We start from the raw sequence: 19028 nt of genomic DNA on the forward strand, positions 1-19028 counted from the left end.
CTGGTAACTCAATGTCCCAATACGCCCTGTAAGCATTGTGCGATTCAAGCTCTATATCCTTGGTCCCAATTGGAAGTAGGCGTACCACCGCTAAGTGAGAGACGTAGGCATATCATGCCTAGAAGACGACTGGTGAGAACGCACTGCAAACTAACAGGGCCGAGCATCGCTTACCTGTTTGATATGAGGCCAATAACGGATAACCCATCTGGCCCATGGAGGCAATATGATCTCGGCTGAAACGCCTGCATTTCATGTTCGGTAACAATACCCTTCTAATTCATTGAATGGCACTGCGGACAGTGGTAGTAAAACTGCAGATTTGTACCAAGGCCAATAGTCCAGACAGAGATACGAATGCACTCTGGACAGAAGCTGGCGAAGGGCGAATATGCCAGTATAGCTTACTGTACTCAACGAAAACAGCGGGAATGGTCCGACCACAAGCTGTACACAATTAGTTGTGAGATCCGCACAACGAAGCACTAGCTTACCTTGTCATCACTCCCAACAATTTTCCAAGAAAGATGAAGTCTCCACTCGTGCCCGATGACCGTGATGCCGAGATATGGGTATAACTTCTTCCTTGCCTCCGAACTCGCCAATACTAGCAGCAGCTCCAAGGCTGCCGCCGACCATACCCCAAGCTGCATGATCGCCTCGTCATAGTCGCCTCCGGGCTCTTTAACGTTGATGCCGCATCCCACGACAAGTGTACCAGTGTATGCATCGTCTATATGACTGAGGCGAACTCCTTCATGTTTCAGGTGGAGGTCATCCCACGGGCCTTTGATATCAGGATGAGAGGGATTGAAAGCAAGAGCCAAGTCAACTTTTCGGGCAAGCGGGAAGACATTATCAGGAAGCGTGGATAATAGATCTCTACAAACAGCCTGGCTTTGTCTGTTGGTCGGTTAATCACTCTGTCGCTGGCGCACACAATGCTCTCTCGGGACCACTTACACGCTGTTGATCTCCACCATGCCATTAAGCCACCCCACGCCTGAGAGCGTCAGCATGTGTCGTACCAGTTGCACCCATGCTTCTTTGTTCTTGTGGTAATTGTGGCAACGCTCGGCTTGCTTGTATATGCCGTGGACGTGGTTCCAAACCTGGCTTAACTCATCATTCCACACGGCTGCAGATTCGTCAAACATGTGAGGCTGGATGTTTTCGAAGCCATTTGGATCATGGATATGAAGAAGAGACTCAGAAATTAGCGAGGAACGTGCTTTGGGGCTGGTAAGAACGCACTTCAAAGGCGCGTGGAATAAAGTGCAGGCCAGAGCCCGCGCTCAGGGTTCGCCATATTGCGGAAACATGTTCCGGCGGAATAACTGAATTTCCAGGCTGGAGAAAACGGATCCGTGGGTTTGAGACCGCAAGGAGGGTGAAAAGCATGCGATTGCGATTTCGATTGCGAGTGGAGTAGGGATACACGTCTCTGGTTTTTCTGGATGATGTCGTACCACTGTCATTGCCGGCGTTTGCGTTTGCGTTTGCGTTTTCATTTTCGCTTTCATTTTCGCTTTCGCTTTCGCTTTTGCTTTCGTCCTCTGGGATACTCAAAGGTCCTTCAAACTCCATGTCGTCTGTAGCTCTGTGGTCGAACTCAAGTGGCATTCTTCTTGTCTCTCACTGCGGTTGTTGAGAAAGGTGAGATTATTTGTGGGAACTATCGACTGGTCTGACCATCTCGAGCCAGGAGCTACTTGAGTTAGCTTGATGGATTTGCAACATGACAAAGTGAAAGCTCTGTTGAAGATGCTAGATGCTAAGTCGAGTCCTGATTCAACACTGGAACATGGGAGGTCGTTCTTTCTCTGTGATGTACTTTCCACACCAAGGAAGGGGCAACTTACTTTGATCAGGGATTCCATCCTACCTTACTCCCTTCCTCCCTTTTGCATTACATATTCGGCAGTATAGCAATCGAATTCCGTCCAAGTGGCTTAGCAGATATCAGCTTGTAGATACTTGCTTGCTTATTGCACACTTGTAACGTGGCCTCAGTAACAGCGCAGAGTTTAGAGTCGAGAAAGTCCTACGAGAAGACGACTGACGTAAGGTGGGAGCCAAAGCAGCTGATTTAGTTAGTCACGGCGCTTTGCTTCATTCCAAGGAAACGGTCTGGCGACGGACTGGATGCACTTAATGCTAGGATGTCCAGGTCACGGTGGATCATGACATCTTGCACAGCAATCGCCCAACAGTCTTGCTTACGCGCTCTCACAAAGTGATCGGGGCTTGTTGCTTCGATGGGCGGCACCTGTGCCTCGCTTCCCGAATGCGATGAGTGCATTGTCCAACATCGCAATCCATCCATGTTCTTGATTCTAGAACCATTCGACTCGAACTGTTACAGGGATCTCATTCTCGGGGCGCGAATTGAAAGACCACGGGGCATCGAGTGGAGGCTTGGTGAAGCGTGGCTTGTTGTGTGTGGTTGCGATTGGCCATGATAGCCTTGCCAGAACTGCAGTGCCATCCATGCAGGAGATCAAAAACGGCTGCCATGGTAGGATCGCGGTCAATGCAGTTATTCTGAGCACATCTGCCCACAGATTGAAGGATGAACCCCTGCAGGAGATAGCCAGTCTCCAGGGCACCTGAATCGAGTGCCTTATCGTCAGTGCTCTGACAATGCCTGACTCTGACCTGCTCGATTGTCACAATGCAACACTCCACTGGAGCAGGCCAGGTTCAGCTTCCTCATGGCGTCTGTGGTCTCGGGCAGACATTTAGATCATTTTCAATCTTACGTTCTTAGGCTGTGGCTATCTCAAAACAGAAGGTCAGATCCTATGAGCGAAATACCAGAGATGCAAATCACTCTCAACTTCACATCATGGATCGTGCGCTTATAGACCACATTACCACAAGGTACAATGGGTCTGTATGTTGGATTTTGAACTTGCAACTTTGAATATTCCGTCTCTCAATCAAATGATAATTCCAGACTCTTTCAATCCAATATACAACACCATATTAAGACATGGACACACGACTTAGCATCATTGTCTTCAAAGGAGACCCTGTCGACCTTCGGAAAACGCGACATACTGCTCTTCTCATTGTCTTTTCCGACAACACCACAGTTCTTATCCATGATGTTGGCGCGGCAGGGATGTTTACAACCCATGAAAAGCCAAACGAGCAACCGGAAAAGAGCTTGGAATTTGCAAAGGCAATTCCTGTAGCGGGTTTGAAGGGAAAAACGAAATCCCAAATTCGATCTACCATCACTGCCACCCCTGTCAATAACAGCACACATGGTTGGGATTGTCAGGACTGGGTGGGTGATGCATTGACAAGGCTGAGCAACCTGGGCTGGATTACTAAGGAGCAGAAATCGAATGGCATTACGAAAATGGTAGACGCAATCTTCGAAGCAGAGGATGAAGATTAATCTTATCACTGCCCCTGGGCCCTGGCGACATCGCAGCCTTGCCTGTCACATGACCGAACCCCTTTATAACTCAGGTATACTGGGATTTATTGTGGTTGATCACTTTCTACAATACTACTGATTCCTAGTCGTTTATTCGCAAGCTCCATGCTCCAGCTACCATCGCAATGAAGGCACTGTGGCCCAACATCGTGTTTGTTGCATTGAACAAATGTCATTCTGAGCTTTTGCTAGCGAACAGCACTGCTCACGCGGGGTAAAGGCCTGCATAAGTGTGCGACCTGTACATGTGGGACTAGTGTGTGACTGTATTCAAAAGTGGCATTGGATGGTGATGGTGTGAAGGAACTAGTTAGATGGTTCAAGAGCGAGATATAGGACCCAGCGAGCTTTTGAGAGAACTACTGGTGCTATTGCGGCCCAAAGATACAAGATAGAAACCATGGCTCTTTGGGACAACCAAGCAGGGATGACCAGCCCATCGGATCCAATCCAATCCTCATCCCCGTACTTAGATGAAGGTTGAGGGAAAGTCGGGGCCTAAGTAGCGTATATGCATATGGTCTGATAGCAACGGAAATTGTTCAGACATGGCCCGATGATCTTGCATTAGTGTGTGAGATGGGAGAATCCAGGTGAATAGCAGCCCAGAGGTGCCTGAAACGATCATAGGGTGTCTTCTGGATCCTGGCATCGAAGAGGGGTCGCAAGGGCTCGAGGGCCGAGGGCTGGTGCCATTGGCGCCCCTCGGCCTCTGACTTTTGGTTGGAGAGGCGGGAAGGCTTGAAGCCATGGTGGGTCCGTGGGATGGAGGATTCCGTCATTGCCATTCAGGCTTTCCATACCTACAGTATGTACCTAATTCTTCAGTGTCGATCTTGTTGCGACTAACATTATAAAGCTCGCGTACGGGCGAACGATCGGGCGAGCTCACGGCAAAAGAACAGGCGCAAAGTCGCCTAATGAAAACCCTTTGATGTGAGCTCTCGATCCCACCTCCACCATAGACCTTAAGTAGACGAAACATCCACAAAGCATCAAATGATGGCTGAAGACTCAGACTACCGACATTTTCCCACTCCCCCAACCATTCCGATTTCCAAATTTATCGTCACTATTCCTGAGAAAGACCTGCGATCTCTCAAAGACCAACTTCGGACCTCGAAACTCGGTCCCAGAACTTACGAGAACACAGGAGCCGATGGCAAATATGGGGTTACTTACGAATGGATGTCGCAAGCAAAGGATTATTGGGAATCGACCTTTGACTGGTATGTCGACTGAAATGATAAGGGCTGGTTAAAGTTAACAGGGTCGGCTGACTTGTGTTCGACAAGGCGAGGTGTTGAATCCACCATCAACAGTATTCCCAATTTTATGGCCGATATCTCTATCCCCATTGCGAGTACCAGTCAGGACAACTCCTTCCAAATCCATTTCGCCGCGCTCTTCTCTCAGAGAAAAGACGCCATTCCCCTGATGTGTATCCATGGATGGCCTGGTAAGTCGTGAATCTTTCCCCTCTTTCCTGATCGACCCCGTCCAGCAACCCCCTGTGATATGTTGACATTTAACTCTGTTTTTCAGGTAGTTTCCTCGAATTTCTGGGAATTCTCTCCGCTCTTCAGAATAAATACAGCCCAGTTGATCTTCCATATCACATCATCGTCCCATCTCTCCCAGGATATGCATTCTCCGGTACCCCTCCCCTGGACCGAGACTGGAGACTTGAGGATTCTGCCAATCTTCTCCATAAGCTCATGTGTGGTCTGGGGTTTGAAGCAGGTTATGCACTACAAGGTGGCGATATCGGAAGTTATACGGCCCGGATCATGGCTGGCACTTTCAATTCCTGCAAAGGTTTGTGGATGATCTCTCCATTGAGCTCAACCGGAAAAATGCTAACGAGGATTCAGCGCTTCATCGTGAGAATCTGTCCTTGAGCATGTCTCGATTTGAAGCTAGCGATACTGACGAGAGACATAGTTAACTTTTGTCCCATACCTTGTCCAGACGAGAAGGTTCACGGCAGATTGCCAATTCAAGAATGGGAGAAACGAGGTCTAGAACGAGCTGATGATTTTGTCAAATATGGAACGGCATACGCGGTCGAACAGTCGACGAGAGCCTCTACAATCGGATTCGTATTGTCATCGAGCCCTGTTGCCCTGTTGGCATGGTATGGCGGTTCCCCCTGACACCATCGACCCCAATTCTAATTCACCTATTATTGTAATGCAGGATTGGCGAAAAATTCCTAGCCTGGACTGACGAGACTCCTTCTCTTGATCAGATCCTCGAATCTGTAACACTCTACTGGTTGACAGAGACCATTCCACGGGCCATGTATCCCTACCGACAGGTATGTTTCTCCCAGAAAGTTATCCTCTTACCTCCTCATCGATACACATCTGACTTGCATCCAGGAGACTGTCTACCCCCCTCGTCAAGCAAGAACCGAAGACGATTATCGTAAAGTGGTATCTCAAGGTGCCCAACGATACATGCCTCACAACGACCCAAAATATCACTGCCGTCAACCTCTGGGCTATTCATGGTTTCCAAAGGAAATTGTGCCGATTCCACAGAGTTGGGCGTCTACGACGGGGAATTTGGTTTGGTCTAACAAGCACACTAAGGTGAGTCTTACTGTTCACTCGATGTAAATTGCATCCAAGGACTAACTCTAGGGAAATGACGCAGGGAGGTCACTTTGCCGCTATGGAACAGCCGCAAGAATTACTGGCTGATATTGAGGATTTTTTGACACAAGTGTGGCTTACTGGGAAATGAGCTTTCTTTCCTTGGACATGTTCGTACGCTGTATGACTTTTGGAATAGTTAGGGGGATGAATGAGAGATCGATGTCGGGCCATGTCTCGCCGATATTAAACAATCGCTGAGTGACCCAACAAAGTCTCAGGTACACACCCACCAGACTGAACCTGTTGTCCTCGTCAGTGGATTAAATTTCCATATTCAGTCACGTTGTGATAAAGGGTGGACACTGTCAATCAGTCAAGACCAGGGCAAGGATTGATTACTGTTTCCATCATTCGCAACCAAGGGTATCTATCTCCACCAACTACCCGAGCAAGCTAGAGCCAATAGTAATACCAACAATACTAAGAATATAAGGATGACACAAAGTCAGGATCTACCTAGTAACAGCACATCATGAAAATAAACAACAGCCGTCTCAACCCTACCGGAGACGGACCTGAAAGACCTCGATTAGGTCAAAAGGAACTCCCGCCATTGAAACATGCCTGTATCCCGAGAACATAGTGCGTCGCCGATTTTGGGATGGTCCCAGGGTGCAGTGTCTGGCGACCAGAAACTTTGGAGTACGGCAACAAGGATTAGATCCCAGGAGCCGAACCCCTACGTCGTACGACTCTTTGCGAGTGATATATCGACCGCTGTGCGTAGAAAGGTCTGGATCCGTCGGTAAGAGGTTCGCGCGACCGACTGAACAAGGTTGGAACAAGGCTCAGAATCCTAGGCTTCTTCCTCCACTGTTGGCTGGTGGGTGGGTGGATGAGACGCGGCAGTTTTGGGCTTAACGGTGAGCTTGGGAACTGCAAGGTGTTAGTGAAATGTTACCATCTTCATCTCTTCACATATTCCAACGGGGAAGATTGGACTTACTGCTCAACCCATAGCCCTGTGTCTGACCCGTTTTATCAGAGTTGTCAATTTCGACCCTGATTGAGACATTCAGACCTCCAGGCAGCGGGCCTTCACTGGTGATACCACTAGCAGCTGGATGCTTGGTACCGGCACCCTCCTCACCGATATGAAGAGGGCTGTGTCCATCAAGGCCTTTGCTTCTGGGCTTAGGTCTCTCCTTGCCTTCTTCACCTGTCGATGGAACAGCAGCCTCGGTGCCGTTGACGCCATTGGTCACACCCACGCCAGACGAGTCTGGAGTAGGTGTATCGGGGATTTCGGTGATACAGGCATAGTTTCGACTGGGCATAGTGACGTAATTGGAGTCTGAGCTTTTCATTTTGCCACCAGGTTGCTCGTTGAACATATCGAGGAGTGTCTCATCGGTATTGCCATCTTTGAGATGGTGGATTTTGTTACGGCGTGCAAGTAAGTTGGCGACTGCTTTTGGAGGGGGTTTGTTGGTGATAGCAGATGAGACAATGTTGGGCATGTATCGTGGATCCTCGAGAGGGTCCATGTTGTTTGCGGGTGCAGAATAAAATCGACCCAGTGCGGCCAAATGTACATCGCCGCCCAGGATGGTGACGCGGATGGAAAACTCTTCTGAAAGCTTTTGAAGTCTGACGACTAAGTCTCGTCGTTCGTCCTTGTGATGTTTGGCGGTATAATGATCGTCAAGGTCGTCGAGCAAATCAACGGAGCCGTCGAATTGATTGAAGAGGCCGCCAGCAAAGCCAAACCGCTTGTTCAGAAGGCGAATCGGAGCTATAATGGGCGAGGACAAGATGTTCTCAAGCCATGCCAAGCGAGGATATGCAATGGGAACACCGAGCAGGAGGATGAGATGCTTGATATCCCCGTTTGCCGCTTGAAATTCCTTTTTGAGTCTCTCGAAGATGAGATCATAGGTCTCAGGATAATTGACCTGCTTCCTGGTCCGCTCCGTTCTTGCGTCAATGCCACAAAATGCGATGCGTTTGCCGAGACGCATATAGAGGTTTCTCGATCTCTCTTCAACGTAGGGGCCTGGTTTGTTGCCGACAATCCAGCTGGGATCGTCGGCTGTCCTTTTATATACGTAGGTATCCTTGAGTTGCCGAGGATCGGCACCAGCGGTACCATTCGCGTCTGCGGACATGGTGGAGGGTGCGTCAGTAGTGAAGGTGGACAGGGGGGGCGCGGTGTGATGCTGGAAGAGGCAATAGTATTTGAAACTAACACCTCCGATGCCTCTGAAGACAGCGCATCTCATGAAATGGTCAGTGTAGGAGCCGAAGCCGTCGATGATGTCATGGTCGTCCCAGATATTAATCTGAGGGATCTGGGAATTGGCTGCGGCGAAGGGCTCGGTACTATACCATTCAACATAGTTTTGAAAGTAATAGTCATCACATCTTCTCCTCAAGTCATTATCGAAAGGGAAATGTGCTCTTTTCCGCGGGTTTTGAATGTCGGTCCACTCTTTCAAAGGGCCTTTGACTCGAATGCTGTCATTGTAGATCTGATCTCCTCCACCGATCATGACATGAAAGGGTTTCTGCTTGTGGGTACGGAGGACGTCGTTCCACAGGGCAGGACCCGACCAGAAGTCCTCGTCGGTGCCGACGGAGAAACCATTGCAAGAGTGAAACATGATTCTGAAGGACTCGGTGGCGGCTGGAACGAAGAACTCCCTCGTAGGTTCTTTGCTCACGTCTGAGAGGAATCGAATCTTGGGAATTGAATATTGCCATCTCACTTCGGCCTCTGCCAAAGGAAGCTTTATGGAGAAGCGCCAGAATGCTTTCTGTGGATCCGAGTATAGTTTTAGACCGTCTATTTTCTGCGGAGGACTCTCTTTTGTCTGCGTTGTGCCGTCCGACGTGCCCAACGATTTCAATTCGATATAAGGATGTGCCTGGCCAGGCTTTGTGACCAGTAAGACGGAGCCATGCCAGAAGATATCAGAGCCTTCTTCAGACAGACGTTGGTAGTTGAGGAGAGGACCGCAAAGAACTTCGAGCTCGGAGCTGGTGCTGACGATACCTGGACCTTTTCCATGATATTCTTCGCCATTGGTGACGTGTTGGTACTCTGTGGGCAAGGAGGCGCCATCGAGTTGTCCCGTTTCTGCATAACACTGTCAATGGATTTCAGGGTGCGAAAGGGTCAACCAGAACCAGTACCTGCCATTATTGGTCGTGTTTTCCGCGCCTGATCTTTAAGGCGTCAACAAAGCACGGTGATCGTTGACGTTAGTAATTAGAGTCGTGCAAGCGCAAGCCTGTGTCCAAAGCTTCCACTAATCAGCAGACTCAGATAACTGGTAAGGAGCTCTTGAGACGAAAGGAGGGAGTCCAAGGCGTGGCGTGGCGTGGCGCGGTGCGATTGGAGACACACGAGAAGCGCAGCACCTGTCGGAGGATTCGAGATTCCTCAAAAAGGAGCGACGGTTATGAGACAACAACGAGGTAGGCAATGTAGGGGAGGTTCAGCGGAGCATGAGGATAAGGAGAGATCGATCAGCAGGATGACGCTCCATTATTCACGGGTCAATGTGTTGACAAGACGATCGAAACAAGGCCTAGGGAGCCAGATCATGCCAGGCTTAATTACCTGCTGTACTCCTGCCATTCCAAGCGGGATGACGACAACAAGCCACGCCAAGCAGCGCCAATGCCTCGCCCCTCCGGTAAGCATCCATGACATGAGCAAATGGGAATCAGACGGTAATTGCAAGCTTCGAGATTGGCTCACTGGCAATTCTGAGTTGGAGAGGCGCCTTGGACAACATCACTTTACGTATATAAGTCGATCAGTCTTTTTTGTCGTAGCTGAGACCAAACTTTTGGCATTGCATCTGCAGCCCTGAATAATAAACACAGGCGAATGGGAAATACTAACGTGCACTTATCTTTTGTGTGAACATACAATTCTACCATGAAAGCTGAACAGTTCAGGTTCATGATTTTATCGCCCTGAGCCGAATACAAACATCTCAAGCTCTACCCGCGCCTCGTGGCTCAGCTCAAGTATAATTAATCACTTTCTCTAGACTCCATGCTCCCTCCCGCATTATAAAACCATCATTCGCTATTCTTTGTCATCCTTGGGCTGCGGATCGCCAATACCATGTTCGTAAATGGCAAACAACGTATCGCTCTCTGGGAGACACGGGCTGTCGTAGATTTTGCAGATTCTGGTCTCTCCACGCCCCTTCTTCAGACTGAGTCTTGTGGTACTGGCGTGTGCAATTATATTGCCGCCAATCGGTTTTTTAGGGTCGGGGTTATACATGGCGCTGGGACCGCCGTCGACTTGTGCAACCACTTGGTTCGTGATGACGACAGCAATTCCAAACTCATCAGCCAGTCGCTGCAATGTTCTGAGGAACCTTGCCATGTGGGATTGCCGAGATGACAACTCTCCTCGTCCATTGTAGTCTGTCCGATATAGAGAAGTGGCCGAGTCCACAATCAAAAGTGAAAATCGTGTCTCACACATCATTTGCGCTGCCTGTTGAAGCAGCTGCAGTTGATGTTCTGAGTTGTATGCGCGGGCGTAGGCAACATTGTCGAGCACCTCTTGACCCTCGAGCCCATATCGGTTGGCCACTGATAGCAGACGCACTGGACGGAATGTACCTTCTGTGTCGATATACAGGCACTTTCCTTCTCCCCCGCCCATGTCGAACGGTAGTTGGCATGTTACCGCCAATGTGTGACAAATCTGACTCTTGCCCGTTCTGAACTCTCCGAATATTTCTGTGATAGAGCCGGTTTCTATCCCGCCCCCCAGAAGTCGGTCGAGGTTCTTGGAGCCTGTGCTGATTGAGATCAAGTCGCTTCGACGGGCGTGCATTTCGGTCGCGGTGGTGAATCCCATGGGCACCAGCTTCATAGCTAAGAGAAGTCAGCATGCATCGACGAATGCCTCATTCTTCGACATCACCGTACCTTCGTTCAACAGTTTGGTGGCTTTAGCTTCGGAGATGCCCTTGATCTGCTCAAGCAACCTCCGTGGCCTATCTCGAGGATTAGCTTCGGGTCAGGCAAAGTCATCTGGCGCTCTGACGTGTAGGCAATTGACTCCACAGTGTGATAACCTCCTTCCACTACTAGTTTTATATCTCGATCTGTAAGACCTGCGATGCCCTAGTCAATTAGCGTAGGCTCTTCCTCTATGATCACAAAACTTACCACAAGTTGAGATACAGGTATTGGTGCTCCTGGACCACCAGGCATGTCCTCATATTCATCTTGTGGAGCGGCATCGGGCACCTCTGTCTCAGTCATGGTCGTGTTGTTGCGGGGTCTCTGGAGCGCAGCAAGAACACCCTTCTCCACAGGCGAGTGCTCACCAGTAAAGGGTGGACGAGGATTTAGTGGAGGATCAAATAACAATGCCGACCGGAAATCTTGAAGGCGATGATGGGTCAAGTGTCAGTATTCTGTTCAAGGCCAATGACTCGCAGCTGCAGAGGATAATTGATCGACAGACTAGACGAGGTGGGTGGCGAGCCAGATGTGTTGAAGCGCGTCTGGAAGCGCGTCCTGAACGCGAATGTTGCCTGGGAAGGAACGCGCGATCACGTGATGTCAAGGGAGACTTTCTGGATCGCCAAGCACGAAACGACCTCAACATCACAAGTCGAAACATACGGAGTATGCGTACAATAGTCATGCATTATCAATGTGCTATAAGAGCATTCCATCCTGGCTAATCCTTCTTTTCAGAGGCTAATCACACGCAGATCCAATCGAAATAGTGGTACACAGTCCAAGCCCAGCCCGATATTCTCTCAGTCCCACCTCAGTTGCTCATACTACGATCACTGATCAGTAGTAAACCTTTGGATGAATTGACGCCATGGCCAGCCACTTCATTCATCGCTGCATGATATGTTTTGGTGGCCCTCCCTTTTACATTCCGTCATTGCGAGCCGGCCCATGGACCAAAAAATATTCGACTTTCAAACCCTCGGTTGCCCGTTGATGACCAATTGCGTGTAAAAAGTTCAGTCTATCACCTTCACAACATAACTTCTAAAGTTCTGGTCCTCCAGAAGCCTCTCCATGTCCGCTTCAGTCATTTGAATAACCACCTCCAGATAATCCTTTCTCGCGTCGAAAGGAAGAACAATGCAAGATCCTGGATCCCGAGACCACGGTTTGCGCACCCAGTCGGGCTGACCGAGCTCCAGGCCCAAGGTAGATTCATATCCTTCCAGCTTCTCCCAACTTGTGATATACATATCGGCTCCATTTGACCGGTCCATGTTGCTGGCTTGCAAATCTCTCACATCGCAGTTTACATCGGCGAACATGGACACAGTGATTGCTTGGCGGATGTACGGCTCATCCACGTTGTTGATGGCACGCCGTATCTCTTTGGCGGCCTTGACCAATGTGCTGATATCATCTCGTGAAATTTCGTCGAGTGGCATCTGCGCACTGGCAAAGTCTATGGCGGCGCCGAAATAATGGTCTGGCAGACGATTTCTGAGTCTGTTACGAATGTTGGTGGGTATCAACAATTTAGAAGTTGTCACTGTTGTCGAACTAGCAAGGGATGGTATCCTCGCTTTCATCATGCTATGCCACAACAACGCCTGCAGAACGTCATTGGAAGTCATAAAGGTCGAGTGTTCGTGGTCTTCGAGCATGGTCTTGAGTCTGTCGAGTTCGCGGAGAGAAAACGCCACGACACAACCACGCCCCTTCACCGGCGGTTTGACTTCAGGAGCACCTGAATTCAAGATTCGACACCTGAGCTGTCGGCTGCTTATCTGATTATGGTTGCTCCAAGACAGTTCCTTTCTTACCACACTCTTGTAGTTGGCAAACGTTGCGAGACGCATTGACAGCGAAGGACTGTCCTGTCCGTTGGTGTCAAGATATCGCACGAACCTGAAATCATCCTTGAGCACACTTCCAGAGAGCAACAGGCTGATGCCGGTGCCATCAGATATGCAATGATGGAGGTAAAAACTGACTATGACTCCACCTTGCACAAAGTTTGCTTGGACTCGAAAGACGGGGGCGCGGTCATCGTCGGCAGATTCTGTCAATGCTGAGACGAGATCAGGTTTGATGACACTAGGTGGTAAGTGCATGCTGTCAAGTTGATCATAAGTGTATGGGACTTCATCCCACGTCAGATGGCGGACACTGACGCCGGTGTAGTCTAGGTAATCCTGCTCAGAGAAACGTATTTCGACTGCGCCGACCCGCGAATCCGAGTTCCCAGCCGCCACCACATGACCGGCCAAATAAGGCTTTGCATCGACGGTCTTCCTGATAAAGTTGTTTAGCCGCTGCACAACGTCCGAGTATGGTGTTGTATCAGGCATGCGATATGATAGGCATATCCTGATGTACGCTCGGGGCATGCATTGTTCGATGCTTGACAATTGAATTACGTGCTCGAGATTGACGGAGTCGCCGTCTGCAAAAGGGTGACCTGGTGAATCCAGAGACTCGGACGTAGAATCGACGCAGTCGGTCTCTGAACCATTAGGGAAGAGGGCTGCAACTGAGTCATGCGAGGATACGGTTGAGGGTCGTGCGCTGAGGGGACTTTCCGACATTTCAGACTCGCTGGGCAGATGGGGAGCAGCGTTATGGTCTTCAATGGTCCCGTTAACTTGAGGCCGATCAGCCATGAGGAAAGGTTGCCGGATCGGAGATGAAGATTACCGAGAGTTGACCTGATTGCCGAGACAAGGTCAGATGGTGGCGACAAGGGTTTATTCTTGTCTATAGATTCAGGCCAAGATGGTGTTGAATCATACTGACGGAGTAGGAGCATATTGAGGAGGCTTTCTCATGCGACAACAGGCCAGCCTAAGGGAGGCGAGGCGAGGCGAGGAGGCGGTGCCCTGTTGGTTTTTGGTGGAACTGGGGCGAGGCTTGCCAGGTATCAGCAGCACTCGTCTTTTTCTTGGTTGGACTTGACTGAATACGCGGCGGATCTCGAGGAACTCAACGCCATGTCACCCCGGGCCAAGCATCAGATTTGATACAAATTACCAGGACAAGTCGCAAGGGGGAAGCGTGGAATCAGCAATGTGTCGGCAACGCCAACAAAGAGTTGGGTGGTGATTTCAGGAGAGGCAAGCCAATCAAACAGGAGCAGGCTGGTTAAAGAGCCAACGAACAAGAGATGCGGGCCGTCAAAGACGTGGTCGAGATGCCCAGGCAGAGAAGTAGGTAGTCGAGGAATCAGGCTACCGTGGATAGAGGACTAAATAGACGAAATGTAAGAGCAAGTGAGAACATGCGGATGATACGATGGACGCAGAGGAGGAGAGTCGGTTGCCTCTTGGTGGATAGGACGTCGGTGGGGTTCGGAGAAGGTATTGGCATGGTGTGCAACGAATGTCGAGTGTAGATATCCCTACGCGCCTCAAGATGCAGACCCATGTGGATGACTATCGACTATGTGTTTAGCGTTGCCGGATTTAGAGAGGTGCGTATGGTCAGGAAAGTAAAAAAGCCCCAGGCGAGGAGATGCAGACAAAGGCCATGGCCAAGGCAGCGGAGTGATCTTGTCGGCGATGATCTGCTGCCAGCACGGCAAGCAGGGTTGTATCATGTATGTACGAAGAAGTATCGTGAGGATACAGGGCCTGCAAGGCGAGAATGGTCAGCGATCACGACCGCTAGAGGTTGCTCTGTGTCACCTCGCCATGCTGCCGAAACGGAAGCGGTCAGCCTCGCTTTTTGAGCAGGCCCACCTCTTTCGGCTCGGGTGTGGCACTAATTGGATCCCTGTTCTGTAGATAACCAGTCGGCGGTCGTGTGCTGGGGAGTGCGTGGAGAGGTGCTTGGGGCTGCGGGCAGGGCAATGTGACGACAGATCTGAATTGTCTCCAGACGCGGCGTGGGCGGGTCGAGTCTTGATTCTTGTCCAACTCCCAGGGTTGTGCGTGTATCGAGGTGGCCCAAAAGGTTCACGGGCGCTGAGAGCCGTCCTTTGGCCTAGAATGGATAGTGCCGGAGACGATTTAAGAGATTCAGGAACGAGACACTGACATGAGGCAGCTTGGGTCAGCTGAGCATGCGAGGCAGCGGAAGGGCAAGATTTGGCGTTGCAGGGCGGTAGGGACGGAAGGTATGGACTATGGAGTGGGTTAGTGGGTGAGTGGGTAGGGCACGGTAGGGGCAGACGCTGCAGGGCCATGACAACTTACAAGTCATGGAAGTGACAGAGAAGAGCCTTCTCTCCAATGAACCAGGGTGCAAGCCATAAGCGAACTGCTCAACATCGTGCGCTACGGTACGCATACTGCGACATGCATGGTGGAGAGGTAGTCGAGGGTCCCGTGGGATAGTATGCGTTTGCCGGGAGCAGGGTCGGCAGGACATGACCGTATCAGGCGTAAGATGATGTGGGCATTCGCGGCATGAAGGCAGATAAAGGCTTGCTTGTCGGGGCTAGTGTCTTGAGTTGAAATGAAAAGAATTTTGTGAAAGTTGAGGGTGAAGTGTGCTTGTGGAGATGGGGATAGCGATGCGAGCTTCGCAATCACAAGTGGTCCCCCAGCAAACCTGCTATGAGTCTGTCATGGTTTGTGATTAATTACCTCAGAGGCTTCAGCACCACATCGGAGCCAGGCAGACAGGCAGATAGGCAACAAGGTCCATCAAATGATATTGGTTGGATGCATCAAATTTGCTCCATTCAGGGAGGTGGAGAGTGATGAAGGATCTTGGGCCGTCTTGATTGCCATGCACTCCATGGCAATCCATGCGTCCTTGGGCCTTTGGTCTACGAATATGTATGGCCAGGCGTGCTGGGGAGGCTCCTCGGCCCTGGGCGCAGTGGACCGAGGGGACCATGGAGGGCACGGCGGGGCATCTGATGATCCTCTACAGGTAAATCGACTACCCATTGTCCCACGTCTCGGTGGCACCATGCGTGGTCTTGGGGCCCTGAGATATAGTAAGTCTTGAATTAAGGGCAGCTTAAGTACTGTATGTGCTGCGTATGTGTACGCATATGCGCAGGCATATTGTACTGCAAGTGTATGCGTACAGTGGGTGTCTTGTAGGCCTATTCATCCCTCTCACGCATACCTACGGAGTACGAGTGCACAGACTTTCGGCTGGACGGAGACTCAACTGCCCACGAGCCCAACTAACGAGAGTTTGAGGGAGCGGCCGGGCGCCGTGGGCCGAGGGGCCGTGGCGCTGCCACAATTGGTAATGTCATCTGCGGAATCACATTTCCGTCAGCTGGGGGAGCGCTGCCTCTCATTCCATGTGCAAGCGGTGGCGTATGTATGCGTATGCGTATGCGTATGTTGTTTCCAGCGTGCCGTACTTGAGTGTGGCCTATCGATTGGGAGACCAGCTGGATCCATGATGAAGGATGTTGAAAAAAGAAGAAAAGAGTACGGAGATGACTGAAATGAACTCGTGAACCGCAGAGACTTTGTCAATATAAACTAGGGGTCCCCTGCGAATGCCACCCAGGATCAGCTGGTGGGCCAAATATGGGGTGGCTTCACACGCAAGGCAACGGGGAGCCGACATCCCCGGACGTCACCCAGTTCCGCGCCCGTGGACCTAACTGGATGTGTAATTTGGGGCTTGGTGGACCAGGGCCAGAGAGGCTCAAGCCTCAGGGTCGCCCCAGGCCAGGGAATGGATCGATGGCTCCTCGACTTTTGATTGATCACGACGAAGCATGACTTGCACTGCGTCCTTGGAGTCGAGGGGCCGAGGGGCGAGGGGCCATGCTGGCATGCCATGGTCCAAAGGCCAATGCTTTCTTTGTATCGTTCCTGATCCTCTCTCGCAGTCGATGTTTGATTGATTATACAGCACGCACCATGCATCATGGCAGCTGCACAAGTGCGAATTTGGGTGCCGGCGATATGTGTGGTGTTAGGTATGCATCCATGGCCGTGAGGTCCCTGTTTTGTAATTCTTGACCTAAATTCTGAGAGGCCTCCTGCGAGTAGATCCCGAGGCGTCCAGGGAACGCTTGGTGCTGCAAGCTTAGGTAGGCATAGGTAGTAATTATGACTGAGTTAAAAGTTACAGTACAAGTCCAGACGATCTCCAGTGCAGTAGTCCCCCAGTCCCCAGGTCCTTTGTTTTAGGCTTTGAGCCAGCTAAAACGTCCCTCGGCGCAGCAGCTTAGTTCTTACCTATCGAACTGGCGTGCCCCTTTGTGCCCATCTCCAGCACGCTAACCCAAGACATGCATATTGCGTAGAGAGATGCCATTTATATTACTAAAAGTACAACGGACAGGACGGACAGGACGGACAGGCTGTTGTCTGCAGGTCGAGACATCACTGTTGGAATTTCGCCACTCGGTAAAAGACGTGGAAATCAGAAAACATTGACTTAATTGCGACCTATTTCGTACCGACTGCAACATGGCTTCAGACTCTCGTGCCCAAATTGAGGCCCAAAAATGCCAACCGCTGCATGCATGCCCAAGCCCACTGCACCTGAAAGACGTTACTTACTTACCCTGGTGCCCATGTATGCGTACAATGCCTGGTTCCAACAACTCGACATTATGCCGTCGAGACGGTGAGTCGAAATCTTGACTAGGCCACCGTGCCATCACAACACATATGTGACGAGATTTCTTCAATACCAATTCTCATCTGACCGCTCATCTACCAAGTTTCTTCGACGAGAGCCAGAGGTTCTAGACGTTTGGAATACGATGATCGTCGCCGAATCGTGTGGCGTGGGATCGGCGCCGAGGCGTCCCCCACTATGGACACGACACCCGACACCCGACATTGGGGCTGCCCAACAGGCGGCCAACAACATCAGCAAGTAAGATGTGTCAAAACCCAAAAGAGATGCTGTCAATGCACAGATCGACACTTTGGCAGCAGCAGGCAAACCAATATGTCCATTTGTGCCATCTCGGAGACCAACGATATGACCATGACGATGATGGCGGTTGAGCTTGGAGGCAGGGGTATCAGAGTGAGCATGGGTTTCACTGCTTCAAGATTGAGTCCACCAATACAGAGAAAAGCATCATTGAGATACACAATTGTCTATCAAAGAATGAATGAACACATTTTAAACTCAAGTAGGAGTGGATTTCCCGTTGACCCGCCGGACGGTTCACGCTTCCTCCCTTAACATTAAATTGCGTGCGCCGAGATGGAGCCAAACGACTTTGGGCGATGCCCACTCTGCCTCTGCTCAGTATCCACTGCATGATCTGACACTGACACTGACACTGACACTGATTGATGATTGACATCCCACGAGACCCACGGGCGACACGCCTAGGCTACGGGCCCCGGCACTGTCCGCGTTCTCCATCCTCCGTAAGCTACAAGGGCTTCCTTGCTGCTCTTGAAATTGGGCCGAGAGGCCCGAGGGCCCAGGGGCAGCCAGAGCTAGAGGGGTACTTCCCCGCCATAATCTGATTGACGGATTAAGCGCGGCTCTATTATTATTACTTCAAAAATTGAGTGTTGAACTCAATTAATTGCAAAATAATGCGATCGGGTGCCTTGTTCCCTGAACCAATCATGGTCCATTAATATTACCCAGTTTACTCGACTTAGCAGAACCGTGGATGTGGACGCATATACGAAAACGCATACTGACGCGTATGCAGTCACTCAGGGTTGGTTACTCGTAAGGCAGCCTGTACTGGAAGACATCGAATTGTCCTACTTCGCTTCGCTCAGTAAGTTCTACATTGGGTTTGGTGTCCTACTGTAGGGAAAAATGTCTTTCGGAAAAACTTCTACGTAATATGATTGGCTGAAAGCGAATCTTGGCGCGAAATGATTGGATATGCGCGAGTTACGATCCCGTGACTGAGTTTTCGGAATATTCTCCTCGAGTTTTTCCGAATAATCTTGGAGTACCACGTGAGTGCCTTAGAGAGGGTACCCTAGAGAGGTCCCCTAGAGAGAGTGCCCTAGAGAGAGTGCCCTGGAGAGAGTGCCCTGGAGAGAGTGCCC

At 50.5% G+C, this 19028-nt stretch overlaps 6 protein-coding genes across 7 annotated transcripts; 2 read left to right on the top strand and 4 right to left on the bottom strand.

Moving 5' to 3' along the window:
• Positions 1-9: 9 nt before the first annotated feature.
• On the bottom strand, positions 10-1587 carry PV10_08678 (uncharacterized protein; the record flags this gene model as incomplete). Its single annotated transcript, XM_016373730.1, has 5 exons — positions 10-118; positions 175-447; positions 495-903; positions 964-1208; positions 1255-1587. 4 exons carry the CDS (start codon positions 1585-1587, stop codon positions 253-255), a joined length of 1182 nt encoding a protein of 393 aa, XP_016220641.1. The 3' UTR covers positions 10-118; positions 175-252.
• Positions 1588-4453: 2866 nt separating this feature from the next.
• PV10_08679 (uncharacterized protein) lies at positions 4454-6530 on the top strand (the record flags this gene model as incomplete). Its single annotated transcript, XM_016373731.1, has 8 exons — positions 4454-4680; positions 4747-4910; positions 4997-5269; positions 5326-5334; positions 5396-5588; positions 5651-5775; positions 5900-6048; positions 6113-6530. The coding sequence occupies 8 exons, from the start codon at positions 4454-4456 to the stop codon at positions 6200-6202; spliced, it is 1230 nt and encodes a 409-aa protein (XP_016220642.1). The 3' UTR covers positions 6203-6530.
• Positions 6438-9623, bottom strand: PV10_08680. 2 transcript variants are annotated; one of them, XM_016373732.1, is made up of 3 exons: positions 9250-9623; positions 7061-9193; positions 6438-6990 (listed from the first exon to the last, which is right to left on the bottom strand). In XM_016373732.1, exons 1-3 carry the CDS (start codon positions 9254-9256, stop codon positions 6911-6913), a joined length of 2220 nt encoding a protein of 739 aa, XP_016220643.1. In that variant the 5' UTR covers positions 9257-9623; the 3' UTR covers positions 6438-6910. The 2 variants fall into 2 exon arrangements, with proteins under 2 accessions (XP_016220643.1, XP_016220644.1); XM_016373733.1 differs by having other exon boundaries at positions 7061-9623.
• A 350-nt stretch (positions 9624-9973) lies between these two features.
• Positions 9974-11544, bottom strand: PV10_08681 (DNA repair protein rhp51). The gene is made up of 4 exons (XM_016373734.1): positions 11263-11544; positions 11138-11217; positions 11020-11087; positions 9974-10965 (listed from the first exon to the last, which is right to left on the bottom strand). The coding sequence occupies exons 1-4, from the start codon at positions 11356-11358 to the stop codon at positions 10157-10159; spliced, it is 1053 nt and encodes a 350-aa protein (XP_016220645.1). The 5' UTR covers positions 11359-11544; the 3' UTR covers positions 9974-10156.
• Positions 11545-11757: 213 nt separating this feature from the next.
• On the bottom strand, positions 11758-14460 carry PV10_08682 (uncharacterized protein). The gene has a single exon (XM_016373735.1). It carries the CDS (start codon positions 13725-13727, stop codon positions 12081-12083), a length of 1647 nt encoding a protein of 548 aa, XP_016220646.1. The 5' UTR covers positions 13728-14460; the 3' UTR covers positions 11758-12080.
• Positions 14461-17512: 3052 nt separating this feature from the next.
• PV10_08683 (uncharacterized protein) lies at positions 17513-17875 on the top strand (the record flags this gene model as incomplete). Its single annotated transcript, XM_016373736.1, has 2 exons — positions 17513-17616; positions 17638-17875. 2 exons carry the CDS (start codon positions 17513-17515, stop codon positions 17873-17875), a joined length of 342 nt encoding a protein of 113 aa, XP_016220647.1.
• Between the last annotated feature and the right edge of the window lie 1153 nt (positions 17876-19028).

The sequence above is a fragment of the Exophiala mesophila genome, assembly GCF_000836275.1.
Source record: "Exophiala mesophila strain CBS 40295 unplaced genomic scaffold supercont1.6, whole genome shotgun sequence".
Lineage (NCBI taxonomy): Eukaryota > Fungi > Ascomycota > Eurotiomycetes > Chaetothyriales > Herpotrichiellaceae > Exophiala > Exophiala mesophila.

Coding starts and splice junctions, on each gene's coding strand:
- PV10_08680 (XM_016373732.1), bottom strand. Junction 6,991..7,060: donor ACAGGGCTATGGGTTGAGCA/GTAAGTCCAATC, acceptor AACACCTTGCAG/TTCCCAAGCTCACCGTTAAG.
- PV10_08681 (XM_016373734.1), bottom strand. CDS start 11,358: ATGACTGAGACAGAGGTGCCCGATGCCGCTCCACAAGATGAATATGAG. Junction 11,218..11,262: donor TACCTGTATCTCAACTTGTG/GTAAGTTTTGTG, acceptor CTAATTGACTAG/GGCATCGCAGGTCTTACAGA. Junction 10,966..11,019: donor CACCAAACTGTTGAACGAAG/GTACGGTGATGT, acceptor GACTTCTCTTAG/CTATGAAGCTGGTGCCCATG.
- PV10_08682 (XM_016373735.1), bottom strand. CDS start 13,727: ATGGCTGATCGGCCTCAAGTTAACGGGACCATTGAAGACCATAACGCT.